This window comes from Diadema setosum, chromosome 9 (assembly GCF_964275005.1).
Source record: "Diadema setosum chromosome 9, eeDiaSeto1, whole genome shotgun sequence".
Lineage (NCBI taxonomy): Eukaryota > Metazoa > Echinodermata > Echinoidea > Diadematoida > Diadematidae > Diadema > Diadema setosum.
Window position 1 is genome coordinate 18277485 of NC_092693.1, and position 24818 is coordinate 18302302.

Below are 24818 nucleotides of genomic sequence, written 5' to 3' on the forward strand. Positions count from 1 at the left end.
AATAAAAGGTGGGACCCACCTTTTAATAGGATCGCTTTGTTTTACTTTGTTTTTGGACATCTCGGCCATTCCAAAACCAATTTTCATCACATAAACTTTGAATTCCTATTAGGGTGCTATGCTTTGTACTATTTCATAAGTGGTTTCTTGGTATCTTGCAAAAAGTTAAAAGCCCAATCCTCATCTCCACCAATACTACACTATCCCTTTAAGTTCCTAAAATATAGCTATAATATGTTCTCAAATATGTACTTACGCTACTTCATAATCATGATCTGAAGCAATTTAGTTGGTTTCCTTATTTCAACTATTACAACATTTCACACCAAACTATGTACAAACTTTTCATCAAAGGATGATATCAGTTGCACCCACATGGAATTATTTTTAGTCAAAGCTGATATCATCTATATTGTGTACTTTTCTCTTAATGATCCATTATCATCTGATTTGGTAGCTGTCCTAGGCATTACATTCAACAATAAATACAACATCTAACAAATTACAAAATGATGCTTAACTGGTCTATACCAACTGCTACAGATTCAACTTGACTACTAATAGCTGCTAACGATAGGTCGTGTATCCAGTCTGTAGTCGCTTTGTGCTTATGTTCGTGAGTTACAAGATTCTTGTCAATCCCTATAACGAAGCAGCTATTTAAGAGCCACGAACACTCAAAACTTTCTCCTTTGTCTCCTTTGCATGTGACCTCAGACACGGGACTCTGATTGTCACTTCTCATCCAAACTGGGCCGGTCAAACAAATCCTGGGCCCTGTTTCATAAAGCTGTTCGTAAAGTTACGCATTACGAACGACTGGAATATGGAGTGCCAATGTGTGCCCATTTTTTCCCTCACGTTTTAACAAAGTACGACTGTATGTCAATATTTCATCTACATTGGAGCAAAAATACACTTTCAACTAAAAACGTGTGTAATTAACGATTAAGAATAATCATTACCATCTGCAAATTTCAATTTTAGCTATTGAAATTAACAATGATTAGGAAACTCACTTGGCTTGCCATATCTAAGTTGTTCGTAAAGTCGTACGTAACTTTACGAACAGCTTTATGAAACAGGGCCCAGTGACATTTCATAATGGTGTCGATTTCGTCATGCATGTATAGATTATACTATCGCAGAAGAAGACTTCTTTATATATATATATATATATATATATATATATATATATATATATATATATATGATACAACGGTTAACTATAGAATTTTCAGCACTAGAAGAACGGGATGCAGCCAAAAGGGGGAATGCGTCATCACGGGCCCATAGCATATTTTAAGGTGGTGTCCCCTTTCTCCAAACTGTTTAAAGTAAATGTCCACCAAAATTTATCCGGAGATGGCAGGTTAGCGGCTATAGCGCTGAACAGTTAAAGATAAAAGTGTCGCACCGATATGCCTTTGTGTCATCGAGTGCACAATCACATGACATATTTCATTGGACTTGAGATGGGTCTTTCCAACAGCAAAAAACCTGAGAACGTTTTACTCACGAAAACCTTCATATTGAAGTGTAAAAGAGGGCTGCTCAATGCTTTAATTCATCAATTCCATTTCTATCTTGGACCTCGAATATTTAGATAATGTATGCATGTAATAATAAATATGATCATGCGAATGTTTTAAGCTTGATTTCTTCATCGTAATTGCACACGACACCCTGGTAAACACACACATCCTCAAGCATACACTGTTGAAAAGGTTGCATTTAGTTATTCCGAAGATTCGTTAATCCGAAAATAAAATAAGTTTCATTATTCCGAAGGGGTTTCTTAATCCGGTAATGAAAGGAAAAGGTTCGTTTTTGCAAAGGTTCGTTAATCCGAAAACGAAATAGATTTCGTAGTTCGTTAGTGCGCACCTTTTTCATTTTCTGACTAGCAAACATCTAGGAATGTGTATGTTTTGGAACAAACGAACCTTTGGAATAATGAAAATCACGCATTGAAAATCGAGACAATGACCGGGCATCCCCAATCATAGTTACGTTGGCAAGAGGGCGGAGATGACAATCAGTGAAGTTGTAAGCAGTTGTGGCCACCAAACCACACTCCTGCGGATATTTCATTAACAACAAATTCGTTGGCGAGCACATCGGTAGATTACTTTCCTACTAAACTATGATGACACATAGTCTGTATACACTGCATCGACAAAAACGAGGTCATAAACACGAGATAATGGCTGGAGTTCGTTGTGAGTAGAAAGGGAATGAAGAGTCCCTTATTGGGTGTCTTCAACAAAACACTTCAACGAACGTACCAACATCACGGATTATACAAAGTGATTGATGATTATTTTTGCTCTTCTCGCCTTATACGCACTGCATAGCGTGATACGGAGCTTCAAAGTGTCCCTGAGGAGGCGAGATCATTAAATAATTGGAAGGAATGCACCCTACAAGCATTGCTTCTTCAGCATTCATCCCAATCACTTGTAAAAGTGTAGACAATATCATTTTATGATATGTATACTTTGTATTACGTTTTGATTTTCGTTGATTGGAAATAAACTATGATTGAACCTTGAACCTTGAACCTTGAATCTCCTGCATTTTCAAAACTTAAAAATGTTTTGTGCTTTTTTTTTTCCACCTTATCATTTGTTTATCCATAAATATCATTTATCATATTTTGTAATTGTTGACACATACATGTACTTATGTTTTATGTGAGAAAAAAATATATATCTACAAGTTCTGTTGGAGATGAAAAAAATAAATGAATGAATGAATGAAAATTATTGTCGTCGTCTCACCTTTTCGGGTCTGAGAAGGCGAGATCCAGAAATCCCTGATCTCTTCCTCGCGACTTCTCTGGTCCGAGAAGGTGAGATCCGGAGATCCCTGATCTCGTCTTTTCATCTTCTCGGGTCCGAGAAAGTGAGATCCAGAGATCCCCATCTCGTCTTTTCGACTTCTCGGGTCCGAAAAGTGAGATCCGGAGATCCCCCATCTCGTCTTTTCGACTTCTCGGGTCCGAGAAGGCGAGATTTGGAGACCCCCGTTCTCGTCTTTTCGACTTCTCGGGTCCGAGAAGGCGAATTGTGAGATATTGTCTTCTCGACTTCTCGGCTCCAAGAAAGCAATTAGATGGTATCTATGATAGTAAAATCCTCCAACTCGCCTTCTCAGACTCAAGAAGTCGAGAAAACGAGGTCTCGGATATCTCTTCGCGCCTTTTCGGAGCCGAAAAGACGAGAAATCATCTCGTCTTCTCAGTGGAACTTATAAGCTTCTTTACAGCGTGAAGTCTGACTGCGTACGAATGCGTCCGGTGATTGAGCAACATCGAAAAATAAACCCAGTCTAGCTTGCATGGTGCCTGGTTGTTAGTGACGTGTTCCATGTGTAGAGATGAGCTTGCATAGGGTGAATCATTGCTACCTGCTCCAACCAGGGCAGAAAACGGCATACTGGCATGACAGGTGCATGCAGACAGGCAAATGTCCTTCACTCGTGCTATACGTACGGAGATTTTTACTGCGTGCAAACACTCAGACCCAACATGTAAGAAGTCATTTCCCCAACTACCCGTACCGTTGTGTAACCGAGGGCGCTGAGCTTTACTTTGTAGAAATATAGTAATAATAACTACATTCTTGCATAGTTATTTTTTCCCTTTTTTTCCTTCAATAAACCCAAACCGTTGTCTTGGACATTCCCACCGAGGAAAAAAAAAAGTGTTTTTGATATGTTGTGAGCATACATACCCAGATCCCCGTATACTGGTATTTTCCTCCGTGGAGTCTCATTATTTTACAACGTATCTGCCATTAATCAACTCAGACACTGTGTCCCTAATTGGCATGAATGCACATCTCTTTACAAGATGAATGAACCATTGACATTTTTCTTTTATCTCTGTGATTTAATCATTTTCGTTGTAGCCACAGTCAAGTACAACACCGTCACCTTTTACAGAGATCAGCTACAGCTCCGGCGTACCATCGTACCTCACGAGCGACTTCATCTATGACAGCTCTGGTAAGAAACAAACGTGGTATCTATAGACACCCCTTGATCCCCCTGCTATGACAGACGAGAGAACGAATTGTCATGATTTTAGGAAGGTCTTTGACTTTCGACAGCTGCTAACGCGGAACAGACTGACGAAAAAGAGAAGGGGAAAAAAGCATCGAAAGTGAGAAACATAATAAACGTGCGAACATCAATCTAGCAGTCAGCTACTTATAATGACGCCTGCCTGAAGTTGTCACGTATTACTGCGACTTTCATATTTTGAGAGTAAACTTTCGGTATCTCATCGCAGTCAAGGAATCCTAAATTTCCAGCTGGAGAGGCAATTAACCCTTTGTGTGCTTTCGGTGCTGATTTGCACAGAAAATCCCATAGCGTTGTTCACTCTAAACAAAACAAAATCAGTGGGGGCGCTGTGGCATAGTGGATAAGACTCCCGATTCCCGATCGGAGGACCAGAGTTCGAATCCCGCCCAGTGCTTACGTCCTTGGACGAGATGATTTTACCCACTGTGTCCCTCTCGACCCAGGTGTATAAATGGGTACCTGGCAACGCTAGGGTAATAATAATAGCAGGGCCCTCTAGTAGAGCAGTGGCAACACTGAAGAGGCTACCCTGGGTAAAGGAAAACTTATTATTATTACTCTGTCACACTGTCCCTGGTTCCTGTCACAGAAAGGGTTAACCGTTAGTGGTGTAGTTGTTTTGGATTCTATGCTGTATGTACAGCTCGCCCCTCTTTCGTTCTTAATTCTTCAGCGAGGCTGATGGGGAGTGTCTCCAAACATATCCTTATTCCGCGAATGCAGAGAAAAAAAAAGTGAAATAATGAATGAACATTGGAGAAAGATCGGTCTGGACATTCAAAGGGTTACTCGTAAATCTGTCAAGTTGTTGGTAAGATCAATGTGCTGCCTCACCTAGGTCAAAACTTTATAATAATTTGTCGTGTCATGATAAAGGAACGAGAGACACACAGACAGACAGACATAATTATATCAATGAATTTCGAGAATCTTTTTTTCTTATTGAAAAGTACACGCTTTGTCTTGATGTGTTGTCAATTTTCATGCCTTCTCCTGGAGGAGCTAATCAAGGTTAGGTTTTTAGACACTTTATAAGAATGTGAGGCCTTTTTAAATTTCTTCAAAGGTTTTTTTTTTTTTTACTTTGATATCGTTCTACTTTTGTTACCTCAGTTTTGAAGTTTCCAGTGACGAACAGTTGACCAAAACCCGAGAAATTAATTGTTCTTTATCCATTCTAAGTGAAATTTTCACAGTGATTTATTGGCTGAATAGACACAATGTTATCATAGGGAACCTCCCCTTTGAGTCGGCCACTGCCGCTGCAACTGCATCTGAGGTAGTGCGCAGGTGCACCACTGCGTCGCGTCGTCTCATCAAGGAGGTAGGCCTTTACTAGGCGAGCTAATACCTCCTTCGTCTCATCACCTTACACGTATAAACCTGAATTCAGAGGACTGCGGTTGTAGTGCGGTGAGGGGGATTGAGTTTCAGAGTCGTTCACTTAAAGTGAAGATATACTCCATTTTCAAATCATTACAGTAACGCTGAAAAACTGAACCCTTCTCCTAAAGTATAAAGAAACAACGAAAATTCGATTTAGAAAATGGTCACAAATTTAAACTTACGGGAATTCTAAAATTTCACATGTTTCATTAAACAATGATATATATGAACGCAGTCAGCTTCTCAAAGATTCTAACGCGATGATGTCATTGTGAGCTCACAAGTCTCCCATTTGCTTAAAATAATTCTTCACTAAATTTACTTATTTGATCTGAAAATAAGTAAGAAGAAAGAAGAAGAAATTAAACCTTTTACATCCAATTTCGTTTTGAGTTTTGATAAGGTACAGAATCAAATTATTGCATCTGGACTTGTCGTTTTGAATTCCGAGGGTGGTTTTACGTCCGATCCTCGGAATTTAAAACAGTAATTCCAGATGAGTTGATTTAATTTTGCACCATCATTGAACGTGACCTGGATGAATCAGAACTTACATCAATTGTTTTGAGTTGTAGTAGACGGTCGTGATAGATGATATCGGTCCTGTCGCTTAAGTTTTCTGGGTTAATTCACGATCAGAAACCGCTTCCTCCAAATCGGTGCTGAATATCAGAAACATTATATCGTTTGGGAAGTGAATCAAGGCGACTTTAGCCATTATGTCGTGTTTGACATGATTTTAGTGTTCGCTATTTTATCTGTATATTTACCCAAATGATGCTGTTCTTGAATGAGGATGAGAAATTGGTGTAAGAGGATGTTGTGTGACTCTGAACATCCATCAGGCCGGTGAACTTATCTTCCGTTGTTGAGGGTAAAAGTCTCTGATATACGCCCAGTTTCCGTGCCCTCCATTTCCTCGTACCGTGCTGTATTTCCATTATTCCTCTACGAACGTCTCTATATACCATCCAGATTTCCTTTCAGCATTGTTTATTATTAATTATAAGGTGACACACACATCACAAAATACAACGTCAGCTCCTTTTCCTGTGTTGTAATATTCACGGTTTCTTTGTTTCCTTGTTAATTACAGTGTGAAGTCCAAAGAAAGTGAAGGAAGCACATGTGAAATCGGCTGTAAAGGCGACTGTATCATTAACACACATGCAACACACACATGCTTCGTATGCGCACACACTCACAAACACACACGAAAATGATACACTATATACATACATATGTATACATGTAGATATTCATTTAGGCCCTATGTATATATACCAACATACACTCACACGCACACAAGTCAATAAACACCCCTCAAGACTTATGCTAAGCTCTTTATACAAGTCCTTGGTATTTCTCCCTATTTACAGTCGAGCCCTGTACCGTTGAAAATGGTGGTTGTTCGGATATTTGCTTGCCCACCGGTTCGGGAGGCTACGAGTGCGCGTGTCTGGACGGGTACACACTATCTTCAGATAACCATAACTGCACAGGTAGGTTGCCGCATGTGTCTGTCTTCGTATAATTATTACCTTCCAATACACAACACTTTAAGCGTCTTTCGTTAGTGAAAATAAATTCCATCACATTTGGTCCAGCATCAACCACTTCTCAAATTTGCATTGCGTTGTATGCCACTCAGAAGCATGTATGTAGTGAATAATTCTTTATCGTCATATGAATATATTCAAAATGCACATGTTCATAGACTGTATACGTGTAAATGCAAAGAAATGTAAAACAAACATATTTTTTTTTTTGGATAAGATAGGCAAAGTATTAAGATAATCACATTGTCCTGACATCTCTGAACATTATGTAGATTCGTCCATGTCAAGACAGAAACGAATATGAAGGGGACCTATAAAAATTATCATAATTTTTGTAAGTTCTTTGTATGGTGAACAGAAAGCTGGAAATATCTCTAAATATATTGTATCATTATATTATATCACATCACATTATATTATGTTATATTACATTATATCATATTATAGCATATCAGATTATAGTATATTTTCATAACATTATATTTCATTATTTTATATTTTCATATGGAAAGATATAAAAGATAAGTTGAATTGAATGAAATAATAATGGTAAAACTAATCCTTACCCTTGGCCTCTAGTTATATTGATTATGTAATACTCCCAATGGTGTAACGGCTAGTCGTCTGCTAACTCTTGTGTTGACTCTGTCCATCTCTTATTGTTTAGATATCTCTTTGTTTCTTTATCCCCCTCCCCCCTCTTTCAATTCATATATCTATCTACCACTGCTTTCTTTCTCTCTCATTGAACCTGTGACACACGAAATCGAACAGACATCGACGAGTGTGAGCAAGAGAATATATGTGACCTAAACGAGGAATGCACCAACAGGCCTGGTTTCTATGTATGTCAGTGTGCCATGGGCTATCAACCTGTCGGCCATGAGGGAATATGTACAGGTGAGTAAAGATTTACAAATTTCGAGCTTCTGTAGATTATTTGAAGAAAAAAAGATGATTAACGCAATAAAAGCAACAGCAAACATACACACAAGGGCCGCGGAACGATTTTATTTTTTTGAGGGGGGGGGAGTGTGTCCCCCCCCCCCCCCCCCCCCCCGCTTAAAGGGGACGAATCTGAGAGCGGAACCTTTGGACATTCGTGAGTGTTCGGATTTGTTGTTTTTTTTTTAAGAAAAAGCCCTCGACTCCTTTCATTGTATTTCGCTGATACGTAATTTTACTTTTGGAAGCTAGTTTAATTGCAACCTGTAGAAGGGAGCGACTGGATCAGAAAAGAAAAAGAGAGACGAAGAAGTGAAACCGGAGAAGTTTCTCGAACTTTCTTGGATCTTCTTTTGACTTGTCAACAAGGCGTGTCTTGGAATGGTCATGGATAAAAATGTTATACCACCTTCAGCAGTAAACCAGGAAAGTCTGTGTGAAGAATCAATATCGTTTTCACGTTTCCTCGAAAGTGTGTGAACAAACTATTACACGGGATTCCACCCTATTATCGTTAACGAGAAATAGAAAACGTGTCTGGGGTTAGGATCTCCCAAACGCCGGACTGCCTGTTTAATCTATACGACAGTCAGTACTTTTTTTTTCCTACTTAAGCACTGCAGGAACGTTTCCGACGTTTTGTGTTTTTTGCATGGAATGTCTGTCACGTGACATGCATCCGAAGTCTCCTGAATTTGTATCATTATCCTCTGTAAGAAAACAAAACCAAACAAAAACAAGGACAAAAACTGCGGAAGCATTCTAGTTGGGCTTTTACAGATGGGAATGGTATGATGACGCACAGTTTACCCTATCGAGGCTGGAACCAGATTTGTTGTAATACCAACATGAAAATCAGTACAAACCACTTTTACCTCATTATTCTTGGAATGTTCCATAATGACATACATAAGTTATAATTATTACTGTTGCTTCTGTTATTGTTTCAGACATAGATGAATGCACAGAAGACCCGGATGTCTGCGGTATCGGAGCCGACTGTGTAAACTCTGACGGTGACTACCAGTGTATCTGCAAGGCTGGGTTCCTCTCATTCTTTGGCGACGGGAATTGCGAAGGTGAATATTTCGTCTAGTCTTAAACCTTGTAACAAGATAGTTGTTTAGATAGATAGACAATTAGATAGATAGATAGATAGCCATTTTAGAGACCGCGCAGTTCATCTTTCATGAATGAAATTGGCAATGTCAATAATCATAAAGTTATAATAATAATTATACCGTCATCATCATCATCCTTATAATCATTGTAATGATGGTGATGATAATGATGATGATGATGATTATTATTATCATCATCATCATCATCATTATTGTTATTATTATTATTATTATTATTATTATTATTATTATTATTATTATTATTATTATTATTATCATTATTATCATTATTATTATTAAATGCCTGAAACTTGCCGAACCAAGAAATTGCAACCAACAGAAGCGTCTATAAAAATTCGCAACAGGTGTGCTAGACAACCAGTGACCCGAAGTTGTCGATGTACTAAACAGAAAATGGAGACCACTCTATAGCACGAGCAGTGTCGGATAGTCCGAGGTCACTAGGCGGACAGAACCAGATGCTCTGTCATGTCAATTCTAACACATCTCTATCTCCCCCCCCCCCCTCTCTCTCTCTCTCTCTCTCTCCTGATTATGAAATAATGACGAACAAATTTGGGGACAGTTGTGTATTTTCATTATTCTCACCTTCATGTAATGTCAAGGGAATCGGCATCGTTCTTCCTGGTTAAATATCTATATTGCTTCGCTATGTTTTATTCTATTTTGTTTTATTTTATTCCCCTTGTTTGATTAATCAACCTGCGTCATAACACACGCACACACACACACACACACACACACACACACACACACACATATATATATATATATATATATATATATATATATATATATATATAATATTTGATATATGATATATATATGTATATATAAAGTGTGAGAGATCGTTCCTGTCCAAAACGTACGCGATACCCATTGTGGGTAGCATATAGTGAAAGAAATCAGAATTATTCATAATAATATGTATGTATACATTATTTTCTATGTGTTTTTTTTAATATGTTCGGCATGTGTTTGGTTGATTTTCCTCTCATATATATTATGTATTATGTATATTACTATGTACCATATATCGCATTATCCTGAACGAATCATTTTCCTACTTAGACGTGGACGAGTGTGAGTTCACCGAGCTACTTCACATCCTGTGTGGACCGAATGCCGACTGTGTAAACACACCCGGCTCGTACGACTGCCTGTGTCTGGACGGATTCGCGCGGGACTCGGATGGGTTTTGCGTGGGTAAGAACAGGGGAAACTGAAAGGAGAAGAAAAAAACAAAACAAAACAAAAAACAAAGGAAGATGACTTGAGGGAGAAGAGGGAACGGATGAGAAGAAGAAGGAGAGGCGGAAATGTAGACAGACATAGATTTTTGTACTGCAAGAGGATATCCTTCTACAGACCGCACGGATAGAGACTAATGAATCTCAAGTAGACGGAGGCTACTGTAATCCTCTAACCCTTTCTTCGGCAGTGAGTTTAATGTGCACAATTAATTTCACACAAATACCAAGGGACAGGAGATGGTGGAACGCTGAGGGTTGGGCCTAATGCATGAGCTAAATCTTGGGTCACAGACTCTTCAGCACTCTCAGATCGGACTGCAAGAAAGATCAGAGGGATAAAACTAGAGCCATGTCCATTTCTCTACTTGCTAATTCTTCAAGATTTACAGGATAGACAGACGGGGCGGAGTGAGGGAGAAGGAGAGAATAGATTCTGAAAGTTTCCATCTCTTTGCGCATTTTCTGGCAATAAATTCAACAATTGACATGTACATGTATACTATATAATTCAAATTGATCTAATGTAAAATATTTGTTACGATATTTAAGTAAAAGTGTCAAATAATGTCTATTATACAAAGATACCAGTTACCGCACAGGAATCGTGTGTTTTATTGCATATTTCATCTAGTGTCATATTTTCATTGACATTTTGTCCAGATTTTAACGAGTGCGAGGTGGAGAATTTCTGTGGAGAGGGGGCGTCCTGTGAGAACCTGGACGGATCGTACCGCTGCGTGTGTCACGATGGCTATGAGAACACGGCTGCTGGTTGCGCAGGTATATAAAGAAGCGAAAATACAGTTCCTCACTCGGTTCAATTAAAGAGTCCTTAAACATGCCAGTACCGCTTGAAACTCAACTATCTTTCATGTTAATGATACCTTAAAGTAATATTCATAAGATGATTTTGGTTTATAGGTTTAACATCCGAAGGGATCCCGAACAAATGCTCTCACCATACAGTACCCTGAAATTACGAATTATGCGACAGAACGGTTTACAGCATTAGATTGCATTCCGTCTAAGCGTATGATATATTCACGACGTATTGAAGTACTCTCAACAATTGGGAAGAAAACAAGAACAACTCAAAGACATCGTTAATCCCTCAGTAATTAACAGATTGAGCACATGCTTGTCAAACTGGAAACGCTATTTTTACTTTGATAATAATAATAATAATAATAATAATAATAATAATGATATATAATAATGAAATTTTAATAGCGCATATAACAAATGAATATTCCCTATGCGTTTTACAATCTCATCACAAAACATACTGTAAGTAACAATTTACTTTCAATACACACACATATACAAAAAATGTCAATTCACAAATAAATAAGTCTTTAAAGAAGATTTGAATGAGACCAATGAAGACGACTGACGGATATGTTGTGGTAATAAACTCCATAATCTTGGGGCAGCAACTGAAAAAGACCTGTCACCATAAAACTTTGTATTAACTTTAGGAATGCGGAGAAGGGATTGATGTTGTGATCTACGACTACGTACTTTAAGTCAGATAAAAGTGTTGAAGAACAGCGTTCTGTCAAATATGTGCCCTTAAAAAATACTATGGCCTTCCAGTGAATTGACGCATCCGTTTGATAGTAAGCAAGTATGGACAAAGTTGTTCCGTAATATGTGTTGCTATTCCAGTCTGTATTTCAAGTTCATATCTAAAATCTGGCAGTTACACAGATTCTTAATCATTAATTCAAATATCTAGGTATGTCTCATCTTTAATTGAGAGAGCGCTGATTTTATTCATCTCTTTCTCATATCATTACATTCCCTTGTTTTTATTTGTATTTTTATGATTTTATACTTTTTTTTTTTGTTCCTCACATCAGATATCGATGAATGCTCTCGAGGTGCGGTGTGTCCCGGAATCTCGCTCTGCGTCAACCTGGTCGGCAGCTATCTGTGTGTGTGTCCGTCGGGATTCGAGGGCAACGCCACGGATTGCCAAGGCATGTGCATTAATTTATCTGCGCCATATTAGCCCAATCGTTGCTTCATTACACCGTGTCGTGGGTGCCTCATTAGTGCATCCTGGCTCGTTGACCTGTTGGTATTTCTATGATGAGCCCTATACAACTGGTCCTGTTGTCTTCACTTTTTTTTGTGGCGCTGATATAACTGATTGCGGCAATTTTTTCAGCCATCAAAAGTTTAGTCATAGCAGTGTTACACGAAAATGAAGAAAATTACTGATAATGATGATGATGATGATGATGATGATGATGATGATGATTATGATTTAAGTCAAAACTTAAATCATATCAATATACTGAAACTTAACCTAGTAAGCCTCTGTTTATTAGCAGGATTAATTTGTTGTGACTGCTTCTAAGAAGAGCTTGAATGAATATATAAACAACACAATGCATGTATGAATACGCAAATACATAAATCACTGTCATGCTTTCCAGAAATTGCTCTGTACGTATAAATGTCGATAAAATAAATGATAGAAGAGTAGGCCTAAGTAGAAAGTCAGGTTTATCTGCTAAAGGGTTCATAACTTAATAAATCAATAAAAATGAATAAAGATTTAAAGAGATTGAATAATAAATCTTAAAAGAATACGGGATGAAAATAAAATTACAATATCTCAATTATCATTCCTTGCCGTAGATATCGATGAGTGTTCCACTGGCCGGCACGACTGTCACACCTTTGCCAGATGCGGCAATATCGTCGGATCCTACTTCTGTCAGTGCTATGCCGGTTTCCATGGCGACGGGAAAAACTGCGATGGTATGAAATGGCTTCAGACAACACTGTCACCATGATTTCTATTCTCGCGTTTCAATGACTATTTGTTTTCCTCTCCCGAAAGGGCACTACTGGGGAGTGAAAGAGAAAGCAGAGAGGTATAGAATACGAATGAAAAAAGAGAAAGTATTTCGCTAATTGATTGGCAGTTATGAGAGGTTTGTATCACAATATATCAAGACATCTTGTTCTAGAGATACGTTTTATTTCGTTCAAAATGCCTTGCGTCTTGCCTCGTTGAGAAACCCAAGTTTTTCAAAGACTGACGGATGTGACGTAGTAACCGGTGATGGATCAGAGTAACAGTAATACATTTTTTTTTTAATAACAATGCCTACTTGATTGTCCACTTAATTTTGCCCATTCAGGTCCTTTCTTTATTTTATTTTTTTTATAAGTCTAGATGTTTGCATATAGATGTGCATGATATGTACATGTATGATATGACTGTGTGTGTGAATGTGTGTTTGTAGGTAGGTCCTATGTATGTGCATATTCATATAATGTAGTGCCTACGTGTTCAGTGGTGTTTGAGTCATCCAAATTTCTGTCTGTCTCTCTGTCTGTCTGTCTCTCTGTCTATCTATCAATGTAGGCCTATCAGTTAAATCTACTTATCTTTTGATGTGTCTTTGAATGTATTTAAACAATGTCCCCTTCTGATTTACTTTTTGAATCTTTTTTTTTTTCATTTTAATTTGTGCTTCTCCCTCCCTCTTTCATATACCTTTTTGTTTTCCTGGTCTACTTACTCAATAGATGCGGACGAATGTGCGTACAACAACGGGGGTTGTGACCAGCAGTGTATCAACCAACCGGGGACCTTTAGCTGCGACTGCTTCCGAGGTTACGAGGTGGGGCAGGTCAGCTCGCAGTGTCATGGTAAGATAATGCGAACATTTGACATTCGAGTAGATACAGGGGTACATGTGCTCTACATACTGAGTAAAACATCTTGTCAAAGGATGGACGCACTAGCCGGGCAAGATTCCAAACCCAGACCTTTTGTTTACAAATCATTAGGCTTGTCCACTATATGCCACGGTGCTCCCAAGTTAAGTTCACATCCGTTTAATTTGACAGCATGTGCGAGCAATATAAGGAGGCTGTAATCATGCACTGCTCACTATAACTTTACTAACAACAACAACAACAACAACAACAATGCAGTTAACAGTGGCTAGTTTGTACACTATGAAATAAAAGCATCACACAAACTCTCAAATTTTGTAGCGGCAACCTTACACACGAACTGTACATCTATACCACTGCATGCCATCACCTTCTGATAATGGACAAAAATATGGGTAAACAACTTAGAAGGAGTATAGAAAGGTTAGATTGGTTATGCACACCACTTTTTCGTTTTTGTTTTGTTTTGTTTTGTTTTTGTGCTTGGCTTTTGCATACGGCATAACTAATAACTGCGTGTCAAACTATGTATGATTACAGACAGGGACAAACACCAATCAGCATTGAGCAGTACATGATGTGTGAACGAATAAAGTCATTACCAGCAACTAGAGAGAATGATTAAACTTTATTCTTTTTTTTTAAAGAAGCGATCATCATTTATCTTCTCTCGGGCTTAGTAATCTTTTCTTGAGTTAGAATCTAGCTCAGCTTTCCTAATCAGTGATATTAATTTCCATCTCAAGAAAAGAATGCCACAATTTTGGTTTTTCTATGACAATGTCCTGTATCCATTAACTTGCCTCATATTCATTGAAAGCACTCACTCTTTACGATGATTGTATATGATCGTCATAATCTCCTTCAAAGTTGCCTGTACCTCACAGCGCGAATGTCCGTTGTCAGCAATTTCGTCTAGTTCACAATGATGACTTGTTTGTTGGATGATATATGTATTGGTCCTGCTTCAGGGAGTAGACTGGTGCACATTTAACCTTCCAAAATAATCTTGTAAGTTTCCCGCGCACCCTGTCATGTTGCTTAAGGAAGTGTACAGTTTGGTTTAGATAGGGCTGCAGCTTTCCAACTTTTTTGTATTTTTTTTGAGATGAGAAACCTCTTGTGAGAAATTTTTAGAGGAATTCACAGATTGTTTGCTGAAAATTGGTCTTAAAATGCCTGACATATCTAAAACAGCGATACGAATAAAATGCTACAGGCCACTAATTTTATTAGGATGACTTTGTTTTACTTTGATTTTGGGTATCTCAGTCATTTCAAACCGATTTTCATCAAATAAACTTTCAATTTCACATAGAATTATATGCTCTTGAACCTTTCAAAGAGTGTTTTCCAAATATCTCGCAAAAAGGTTTAAGCTGCATCCTCACCTCAACAAGCACTATACCACCCCTTTGTTATAATTCTGTTGACAATTGATTCGTGATACACAGATATAGACGAATGCTCGTCGCAAGAAGAGATGTGCCAGCAGCACTGTTCAAACCAGCCCGGCTCCTTCCGGTGTTACTGTGACATCGGGTACCAACTCCATTCAGACGGATCCACCTGTATCGGTATGAAAGACAAGGGGTCCCCGCCTGACAGTAATATTACATTGAAAGCCTTCGGCTACACACGCTTTATTTGATATCGTTGCCTTCCATTTTTTTAGCTTGTTGTTGTCCATTTCTTTCCAAGACTTTTATTCGTTTAAACTAAAGTTTGGCATAATTTGCGTCATAGGATATAATTTCTTCGCCCTAAACTCAGTGTTGTTGATTCTCATGTGACCACGTATACAGAAGGTCTTTCTTCTTTATTTTGCTGCTTTACGTTTGTACCCGCTCCATTAACTTCTGTAAAAACAGGTTCACTGCTTCATTCTCATAACTCGCAATGGAGTGTCGGTATTTTATGTGGATAAGTATACATCCGTTGATAGAATTATTATACATTTCTGTTCTCCTTTCCGGGTATGTTCTATCTTCTCGAAATTCTTCGTGCGCAGTTCTTCTTAGCAAGTTTCATAGAAGCTTCGTTCTTTTACATTTTGTTCCTCTATGGGGGAGGATCACTGGTGTTTTAAACATGTCAAACAATTTCCATCTCTTTCTTTCCCCGTTCTCCAAACGTCGCTCCTGCACGACGTACACAGACATCAACGAGTGTCAGATCAACAACGGAGGATGCCAGGAGGTATGCATCAACACTGACGGATCACATCACTGCGACTGTGGCCCCGCCCATGCATTGGTGGTGAACAGCACCAGCCAATGCGAAGGTGGGTCTGTATTTTCTTTTTAAACTTTTACTGTGTACCAAAGACTGTGGGCAGTGTCTCAACGCTACGGGTTTCTCTCCACCAATCGGCGCTCAAAGCCCGTAGAAGATTGATTATCGTTGTATAGTTATTGCACAATCACAGGCGTACTCAAACTGGTAGAAGAAAAAAAAAAGAACAAACATGATGAATGAAAAACAGTGGTTTAAGCAATATGCAGAGAAACCATCTGTAGCAGTAAAATGAACTATTTGAAGAACTATATAGAACTCTATAGTTGTATTTTGTATAAGCCCAACATTTCCCTTATCATCTCAATGCATATATTTTGCTCTGATCTATGTACAATTGAGTAGCATTTTTTTCCCTCGGAAAACGTTTAATTTTCTTTTGAAAATTTGCGATTAGTGTCATTAGATAAAAACAAGAGTAATTTGGGTAGTGTGAGATCTTAGACTCTCAATGTTTTTCTTAAGATAATCTGTCTTCGTTACTAATCCAACCATCAGTACGTAGATCCCCGTATAATGACCATTTTTCTGACTTTTTGCTCTGATATCAGCTCTATTACTTCAGTATCGTAAATGAGCTATCGAGCATTCTCTTGGGAGAAAATTGTCTTATCAGTCTAAAAGCCGTCGAATATGGACAGTGATCGTTGCTGGAATTGTCCAATCATGTTCATCCAATATAGCTTTGACCGCCATAACCCACATTCACTTGGCTGTATAGCAATCAGATCAAAAGGATGTGCTTGGTAGCGCCATCTCTCCAGTATTTTTGTTTCTTTATAGCAGTAGTTGTAGTCTGGTGAGTGCGAGACGAGGTCCGCATCTTTATTACCTCGCTTTCAACGAGTCATGACTACTAATAGTCAAACAGTGGTGTACAGCAAGAATTTGACACTGAGAAAAGGGAAATAGATAAAGAGGAAGTGGAAAAAAAACAGCAGTCAGAGACATCCATTAAAAAAGGTAATTGATTTGAAATATAGATAGATAAAATGATTTCAATAGATAGATTCAGAGAAAGGAAGAGAGAGGGGAGGGGAGAGTAGAGATAGATAGAACAGTATCGTACACTGGGGATCGACGGTAGGAGAAAAATGTCGAACCCTGAGCGACGGATTTTCAGCGATGTATTCCGGACACAATGGTACACCGCCGGAAAGCGGGCAATAAACAAAATGCATCAAGCTTTTTGAGCAGCTTAATTAAAAGTGGATGTACAGGTCTTTGGCAAACACGGTGAACACGTGAGAGACATGTGCCCTTACTTTGGCACACATGCATCAGAATTACGTCGCGAGAAGAAGATATAGTGTGCCTTGAAAAAAAAAAAAAATCTTTCACGAGGAACTGGACTCACATAATTATAGAAAAGAGATGCGGTGCACCCACTTTTTGGTTGAAGCTCTGGATATTTTGCTTTTTATCGCTCCTTGAGGGCGACGGATGTGTTCCAGGGGAATGATATTCTATTTACTTTCTTCCAGAGAGCTACGCTTTTCCGTATTCTTATTTTCATCATTTCAATCACGTTTCCTCATATTGTGTCAACTTCGATATTTTTTTTTTTTTATGGTAAAGGGGAGATGCCATCAAATGTAAGGAGGCCTATATACTAAATCTATATGGCATGTGTATGTAGATAGATAGATGGATAGATAAATAGATAGATAGATTATAGATAGATAAATAGATAGATAGATAGATAGATTATAGATAGATAGATAGATAGATAGATAGATAGATAGATAGATTATAGATAGATAGATAGATAGATAGATAGATAGATAGATAGATAGATAGATAGATAGGTCTCAAGGCAAGGCAAGTTTTGGTGTGTTTTTTTTTTTTGTTTTTTAATCACGTAAACTTCACGTCTTCTCACCTTCTTGCTCTAATTATGTATGATTCAACTGTTCCAGTCATCATCCCTTGTCTGTCTCATTCCTCTTTATTATCATTTTGATAATCAATATGGCCCCTATCATTCAAGTTATATCCCAAAAATGGAAGGTAGAACGTGTGGAGGCAGGATTTTTCTTTCACTCTTAGAATGTCATGGATTCTGTTGTCTCATTGAGGTGAAGTCCATTGTGATTAATCATCCCAAAATCTTAAGCCAATGCCGCGCCATGAGCATTGTTTATCCTTGCTACCATGGTGACTGGCTAGAAACAATCAGACCTAGGTTAGAGGTTGACTTTGTCAATCATTAATGTCGTCGGGTGCGGCGGGTACTTGGATAAACAGTCGCCTGCTGCCAACACACGTAGTTTTGTCATGACCTTAAAATAAATTTTGGAAGCAGGTTTCTATGAAGATGACGTCACATTGTTACTATCAGCTCTTATCCAATGACGCGTCTTGCCTTTTGTCTCCTCCTCTCCCCCCCCCCCCCCCCCCTCCTCCTCCCCCTCAAGAAATCACAACATGTGCCGTGAAGAACGGAGGCTGTGCCCAGCTGTGCCGAATGGGCCAGCTGGGGATCCAGTGCAGCTGTGGCCCGGGTTACGTTCTCAACGAAAACGGTCGGGATTGCGACGGTGAGTCCAAATAAATGCTGCATGGATATCATCAGTTGGCTAAGACTACTTGGTACCCACGTGTCAACACAGAGATGTACCACTGACATTACACACAGTTCATCAAGAACGATGTGTTGAATTATTGTAGTCTGTTTTTAATGTTATAGTGGTCCTCTTCTAGTAATATTGCGGAATTATTTCTCCCACAGTGATGTTCTGCGAACGTTTATGCAATTACTCCCAGGTTATCACTACATCATAGAAGTGGCTAGTCTAACCCAAACGGTTGGTGGCTGGTAACTGAAATAAACATTGTTCTATGCGTCTACCCCTGCCCCCTTCCCCTTAGAAAATAAAAAAGACAAAAGAAAAAGCAAAACAGTTAATCAACGGTTGTTGTTGTTTTTTATGATGACGGATGACGGGTTCCTCGAACGGGACTCGAAGCCAATAGAAGGTTGCTCATAAGCATCTAAGAGCTTCCTCATCAGTCGCGTTAAAATATTCAAACAAACGAACGAACAAACAAACGAATGAATGTAAAGACTACTTGAGCCTTATAATGAGCAAAGTGGTGTGTCCATATCAGACGGCCTTTCAAATACATATTATTCTATATAAGATGCGCATGCACCTTTATCCATCTGTCACATTAAGTGTCTTCTACCACCTGTCACAGATCGCAACGAGTGCGCGGACGCGAACGGAGGATGTGAGCAGTTCTGTGAGAACACCATCGGGAGCTACCGCTGCACGTGTAGAGATGGCTTCATGGTTCGACCCAGACTGAAGTACAGGTGTGAAGGTAAGTATGATACGGTCTCCATCTCCTTGGTGTTTCATGTGTACAATTAGGGTGATCTTGCAATATGATATCAGTCATGGATATTACTTGTATCGAATCTGTAACTGTTCGCAAGCAGGCAGGAAAAGCCAGAAACATATTTATTTCAATATCTTTGGTACGAATAAGCCAGTTCGGGATTCCACTTTGAGCATGAGCAGAAAAAGGTCATCAGTACCGGCAGAGCATGTTGGTTTTTTATTCACTGAGATAAGCATCTGTGATGTAGTGATTATTCAAGTGATCATTATGAGTGGTGCTTGCCAGCACATCCACCTGACAGCAAAAACGGAATTTGACAATATCAATAGAAAAAGATTGTTAATACATTCAATGAGAAATAATGAAATGGGTGCTCTCAAAAGTGCTAATTGATGGATCATTCTGGTCACTTGGTCTACGCAAGTTCATTCTTTGTTTGAGCATGACTGATGAATTCCATAAATTGTTACGTCAGGTAAGCTGAAATACCTTCTCTCGCTTGAAAACTCGTGGAGTGCCTAATCAACTGAGAAAGAAGAAAGGTCATTTGTACCGATGTGCCCATGAGGTAACCCCGAACTGGCTTATTAAGGTGACGAGGTCCGGGCTCGCCCACTTAACCTGCTTAATGAGACCGCTAACGTTGGATGCCCAAGTGAGTAACGCAGAGGGGGGTATTTCAATAATTCTGAAATCACACCAAGGACGCTCCTTGGACTCACACTTAATGAAATTACTCTTCCCGAGCCCCTAGCACTTTGCAGTACCAAAGATGGTGAAGCACTAATTATGATCAAAACCACTTTGAATGCCAGCTTGATCGATATGGATTAGCCGACAATAGTTGATGAAAATGAATTCCTCTTTGTAAATGAGCTCATTTTGGAGGGTACACAAAATGCTCACTATCATTGTTTCGACGGAGATTCTAAAATCACATCCAGTTTTTTTAGTCGTAAAACCTTATAGTTTCCCGTCATGGACCTCCGAAGAAAGTTCGAGCAGAGCACTCACCCCATGCAAATTGCAGGAGTGACATCAACAAGTTGATTTACTTGAAAATCAAATACAAAACACATTGAACCTTTCGCTCATGTTACAGATTCTTTTTCTTCTTCTTGTTTGTCTTTGGTAAAAATATTATCCTTGGTAATATGATGTACGGACAAGAGGTTTTCATTTATCCGACATTCCCCCCCCCCCTTTCAATTATTGTTGCCCAGCTATATGTGACCCGCCGTGTATGAACTACGGTGTCTGTGCTGGTTCCAACTACTGTGTATGTCCGGCAGGCTACGGCGGACCGACTTGCACTCGTGAGTATACAGGGAGAAAATGAGTGAAGTGGAGAGTAGCGTATTGACGCAGTGGGGACTGAAGATTATCGTTTTTTTCAATATATCGTTTCAGTCGGGAGGTTTTCGTAAATCACTAATTGTTGTACTGGCAATTCATGACATTTGTCTTCATTGGGGGCACTAAAAGATGTCAAATAGCATGGACAATTACGAGCCAATCAATTTTTCCTGCGTCTTCATCTTTTTGAACACAATCATGAAAACATTAAGTCTGCGTCGCCCAGATTACTTTCACACGTTGTTCTTGCACAAGCACACCTTGCCGTTGAAGACTGTAGTCCCGAGTATGAGAGAGCAGGTGTCTGTTCAAAATGTCTGTTATACCAAAATCAGCACGTCCTCAACAGGCTAAAATAACTGTTCACGGACTAGTCCTACTTCATTACACTGTAATCTCGATAGGCCAAAGTTGTGCCCGAGATACATCAACTAGCATATCGTACGTTTGCTTAACGTACATATTGTTAACAATGTATTACTTAATATGGCTTAATTTATAAATGTATACTTTATATATGCATCACCTTTCTGTTGGACACGTTGGATGGGGGCAATACAATTGAATTGAATTTATATCTATATCACGGCTCTCGACTTTTTCAAATAAAAGTATGACAAGTCTTTGTGGGAAGGATATGACATGATGAATTTACTTTTGAAAAGTTTAATCTATGATTTATAATTCAAAATAATCATAATTTTTGTCTTTCCTGCGCCTAATCAGCTACCTGCAATCCACCCTGTATGCACGGCGGCACGTGTCTCCGATACAACAGGTGCTCATGTTCCAGTGGCTACTCAGGCATTGGCTGTCAGCGACGTAAGTTATCACCAACTATTGTCTGTCTCTCTCTGTGTTTGTCTGTCTGTCTTTCTGTCCCTTTACATTACATACGAATATCTCTCTCCATCTGATTTTGTTTCTCTGTCCCTTTTCGGTATGTATCTGCCTGTCTGTCTAACCGTCTGTTTGACTGTTTGTCTTTATTTCTGTCTGTAGTCTGTCTGTCTATGACATGCCTATTCTAGTTTATGGCTTGATCAGTTGATATTAATGGTTTTTTTTTTCTATCAAAACGCATTCGCCAAAATCATTGTACGAAATCAGATATGCCGTAAAAGTGCACGAGTAATGTTTGGTGATGACTGTTGTCATTGATGGTGCATGTACTTCGAAGAATAATCCCCATTTATCCATCTATCCCCATCAATGTCAGTTTGGCAACGTATTAACGTGTGTAGTGGAACGAGATTAATCGAAGATATTGCTGACGTACTGAATGACTTATGTTCACTTTTTTTTTCTAATCATGTGTACTACTTCACACATAAGACCCGCTTCGCTGACTATAGTCCTCTTCAGCATGTTCTCAAAAGTCCTTCACGGTGTTATAAGATTTCCCTCTCATGCTAAGATTGATTTATTGCACTTACTAACCCTCCAAGTACATTAGTGTACATTCTTCAACTTGTGATAAACATTTATATCCCACATAACAACAGTTATCCTTGGCAATAAGAGGATTAATTAGCTTCTCATCATGTCTTTTTTTTTTCTTTCAGCCACCTGCGAGCTGCCTTGTATGAACGGAGGAAACTGTATTGGGCCGAACGAGTGCCAGTGTTCCGCTGGATACGAGGGCGACCAATGCCAAACGCGTGAGTTGAATTGAATGGCGTCCTCACCGGTTGAAATCGGAAACTGTTCAGCTGTCGACAATAATTGTGAAGCCGTTTACTTTCTTGGATTTTTTTCCTTTTCATTCCGCCTGTCATTTTTGATGAGGAGATATTCAACAGTGGATTATATATTTTGCGAGCTAATTCACAACGTCTACTGTACTTGACCATGATACTGCCTTCTTTGCCGATACTTTTTGAAATATTATTTGCATATCTAGCGTTCATTTCAAGTAGAATGTAGTGTTTAGCAAGGACGTTTGAAAAAAAAAAAATCTGCGCCAAGAATATGTTTTACGCAGTATTTTAGAATAGAATTCCGAAACATAAGCTTTCTTTGATCTTTCTTTAACCACCTTTTCATCTCGGAATCTTTCAAAAGAAGAAGAAAAAGAAGAAGAAGAAGAAGAAGAAGAAGAAGAAGAAGAAAGAAACAATCCAAGGCCGCGTCAGTTCAACATCATGAAACGTTTTCACTAAGTTTGTAGCATGAACGTTCCGCTTTCACACTGAGGTTCACTCTTCAGTAGGCTGTAGCACATGAACACATATGACCCTGAAGAAAAATCATAGTTCAAACTACGATAAATTAGACAAACTGAAACAGAAACTAATCGGTTGTGCTATTATGATGCAAACGATAATCCTTTGATTCTTTTGGCTACGTCAAATTGTGAGAAGGTAACATACAATAATATAACATGTATTTATATTATAGGCCCTATATATTTTTCACCTTGCAATACTGTACACCGATGTTTTCCCAACATACTAATGATGTGTATTTCTCAGCTATCTTTTGAAATGTGAACTGTGGAAACTCATCTGTGATAACGTGAGAAACAAAACCACATAAGGGCATATTTTGGTTATCTTTCCCCCAGCCCAGTGCCAACCATCGTGTGAGAATGGCGGGACGTGCTACGCATCGGATACCTGCATCTGTCGACCGGGCTTCTACGGGCCCAGGTGTCAGTACGGTGAGTCCTCATTAAACCCAGGCCCTCACTCGCTCACAGACTCTATCCATCCCGTAGCTACAGAATGCTTATGGATTCCTACTAGGTTACTTTTTATCCGAAGATGCGAGTCCTGGTTTCTCCTAGGTGTCAGTACGGCGAGTCGATCCTCTTCAGACCGGGCTTTCGTTCACTCTATCCGTCTCGTGGCTATAGGATACTTATCGGATTCCTAATCGGTTACATTCAATCCTAAAATGCGAACCTCTTGTTTCTCCTGGGTCTACAATGATGTAGACTCCGCGAATTCCAATCCGTAATTGCTGCCAAATATTCGCTGGCTTGTATCAGCTGGATTTACCAGTGTCATAGATCTGACAAAATTCTATCAAAATTCGCTCTTGGATAAAAGAGATATCAGATTGTGTGAGACCTTGCTCCCACCGCTCCAACCCCACCTCTCCCCTCCCGCTCTGTCGACCCCCCCCCCCCCCCTCCTCTCTCTCTCTCTCTCTCTCTTCCTTTCACACTCTGCAGTGAGCTACATCATGAAATCATTTACGTTAACAAAACTAGATGTGCTATCTTCCAAGAAAATTGATTTAGTCGCCATTTGTTTTTTCGTTCAGTTGGCGAACCAGTATGAGGACTTCTTGTACAGCGCCATCTTGCGGTCAAACTAACACATTTACGATATTTGCTCAATCTCAATCTCGTGCCATCAGAATACTCAAGTACTTAAGTATATCCAGTATCATTAATAGTTTAGTATACAGTGGAATGTGTTCTCTGTACTACTCAGTATTTTGATATTGCGTAAATCATGCTCATAGTCAATGAAAAATGCGTAAGAGTGACACATATTTCGTCAGTATTAACAATACTACAACAGCAGATACATATGTATACATCATCGTCATACACAGTCTTTAGATTTTTCAGGTATTCATGGACACCGCTCTATGAATTTCCGATATTGCTCCGATGTTATTAAGACTGATTTATATCTATTCACAGCAACACGAAAGCCATTAGTATTGTGTTGCTCACGTAGCCCCGTGCAATCAGTAGCTAAGTCAGACCATTAGCCGCGTTTTCG

At 39.0% G+C, this 24818-nt stretch overlaps 1 protein-coding gene across 1 annotated transcript in view; it reads left to right on the forward strand.

Annotated features, from left to right (window-relative positions):
• LOC140232918 (uncharacterized) overlaps positions 1–24818 on the forward strand; it is a 32068-nt gene that overhangs the window by 2160 nt on the left and 5090 nt on the right. Inside the window, exons 2-18 of the mRNA XM_072313029.1 lie at positions 3915–4011; positions 6858–6980; positions 7812–7937; positions 8933–9061; positions 10196–10330; positions 11038–11157; positions 12240–12359; positions 13027–13149; positions 13927–14049; positions 15534–15656; positions 16238–16363; positions 18792–18914; positions 19576–19701; positions 20946–21038; positions 21805–21900; positions 22644–22739; positions 23645–23740. Of these exons, the coding sequence (XP_072169130.1) occupies positions 3915–4011; positions 6858–6980; positions 7812–7937; positions 8933–9061; positions 10196–10330; positions 11038–11157; positions 12240–12359; positions 13027–13149; positions 13927–14049; positions 15534–15656; positions 16238–16363; positions 18792–18914; positions 19576–19701; positions 20946–21038; positions 21805–21900; positions 22644–22739; positions 23645–23740 (1975 nt within the window). The remainder of the gene's footprint in view (positions 1–3914; positions 4012–6857; positions 6981–7811; positions 7938–8932; positions 9062–10195; positions 10331–11037; positions 11158–12239; positions 12360–13026; positions 13150–13926; positions 14050–15533; positions 15657–16237; positions 16364–18791; positions 18915–19575; positions 19702–20945; positions 21039–21804; positions 21901–22643; positions 22740–23644; positions 23741–24818) is intronic.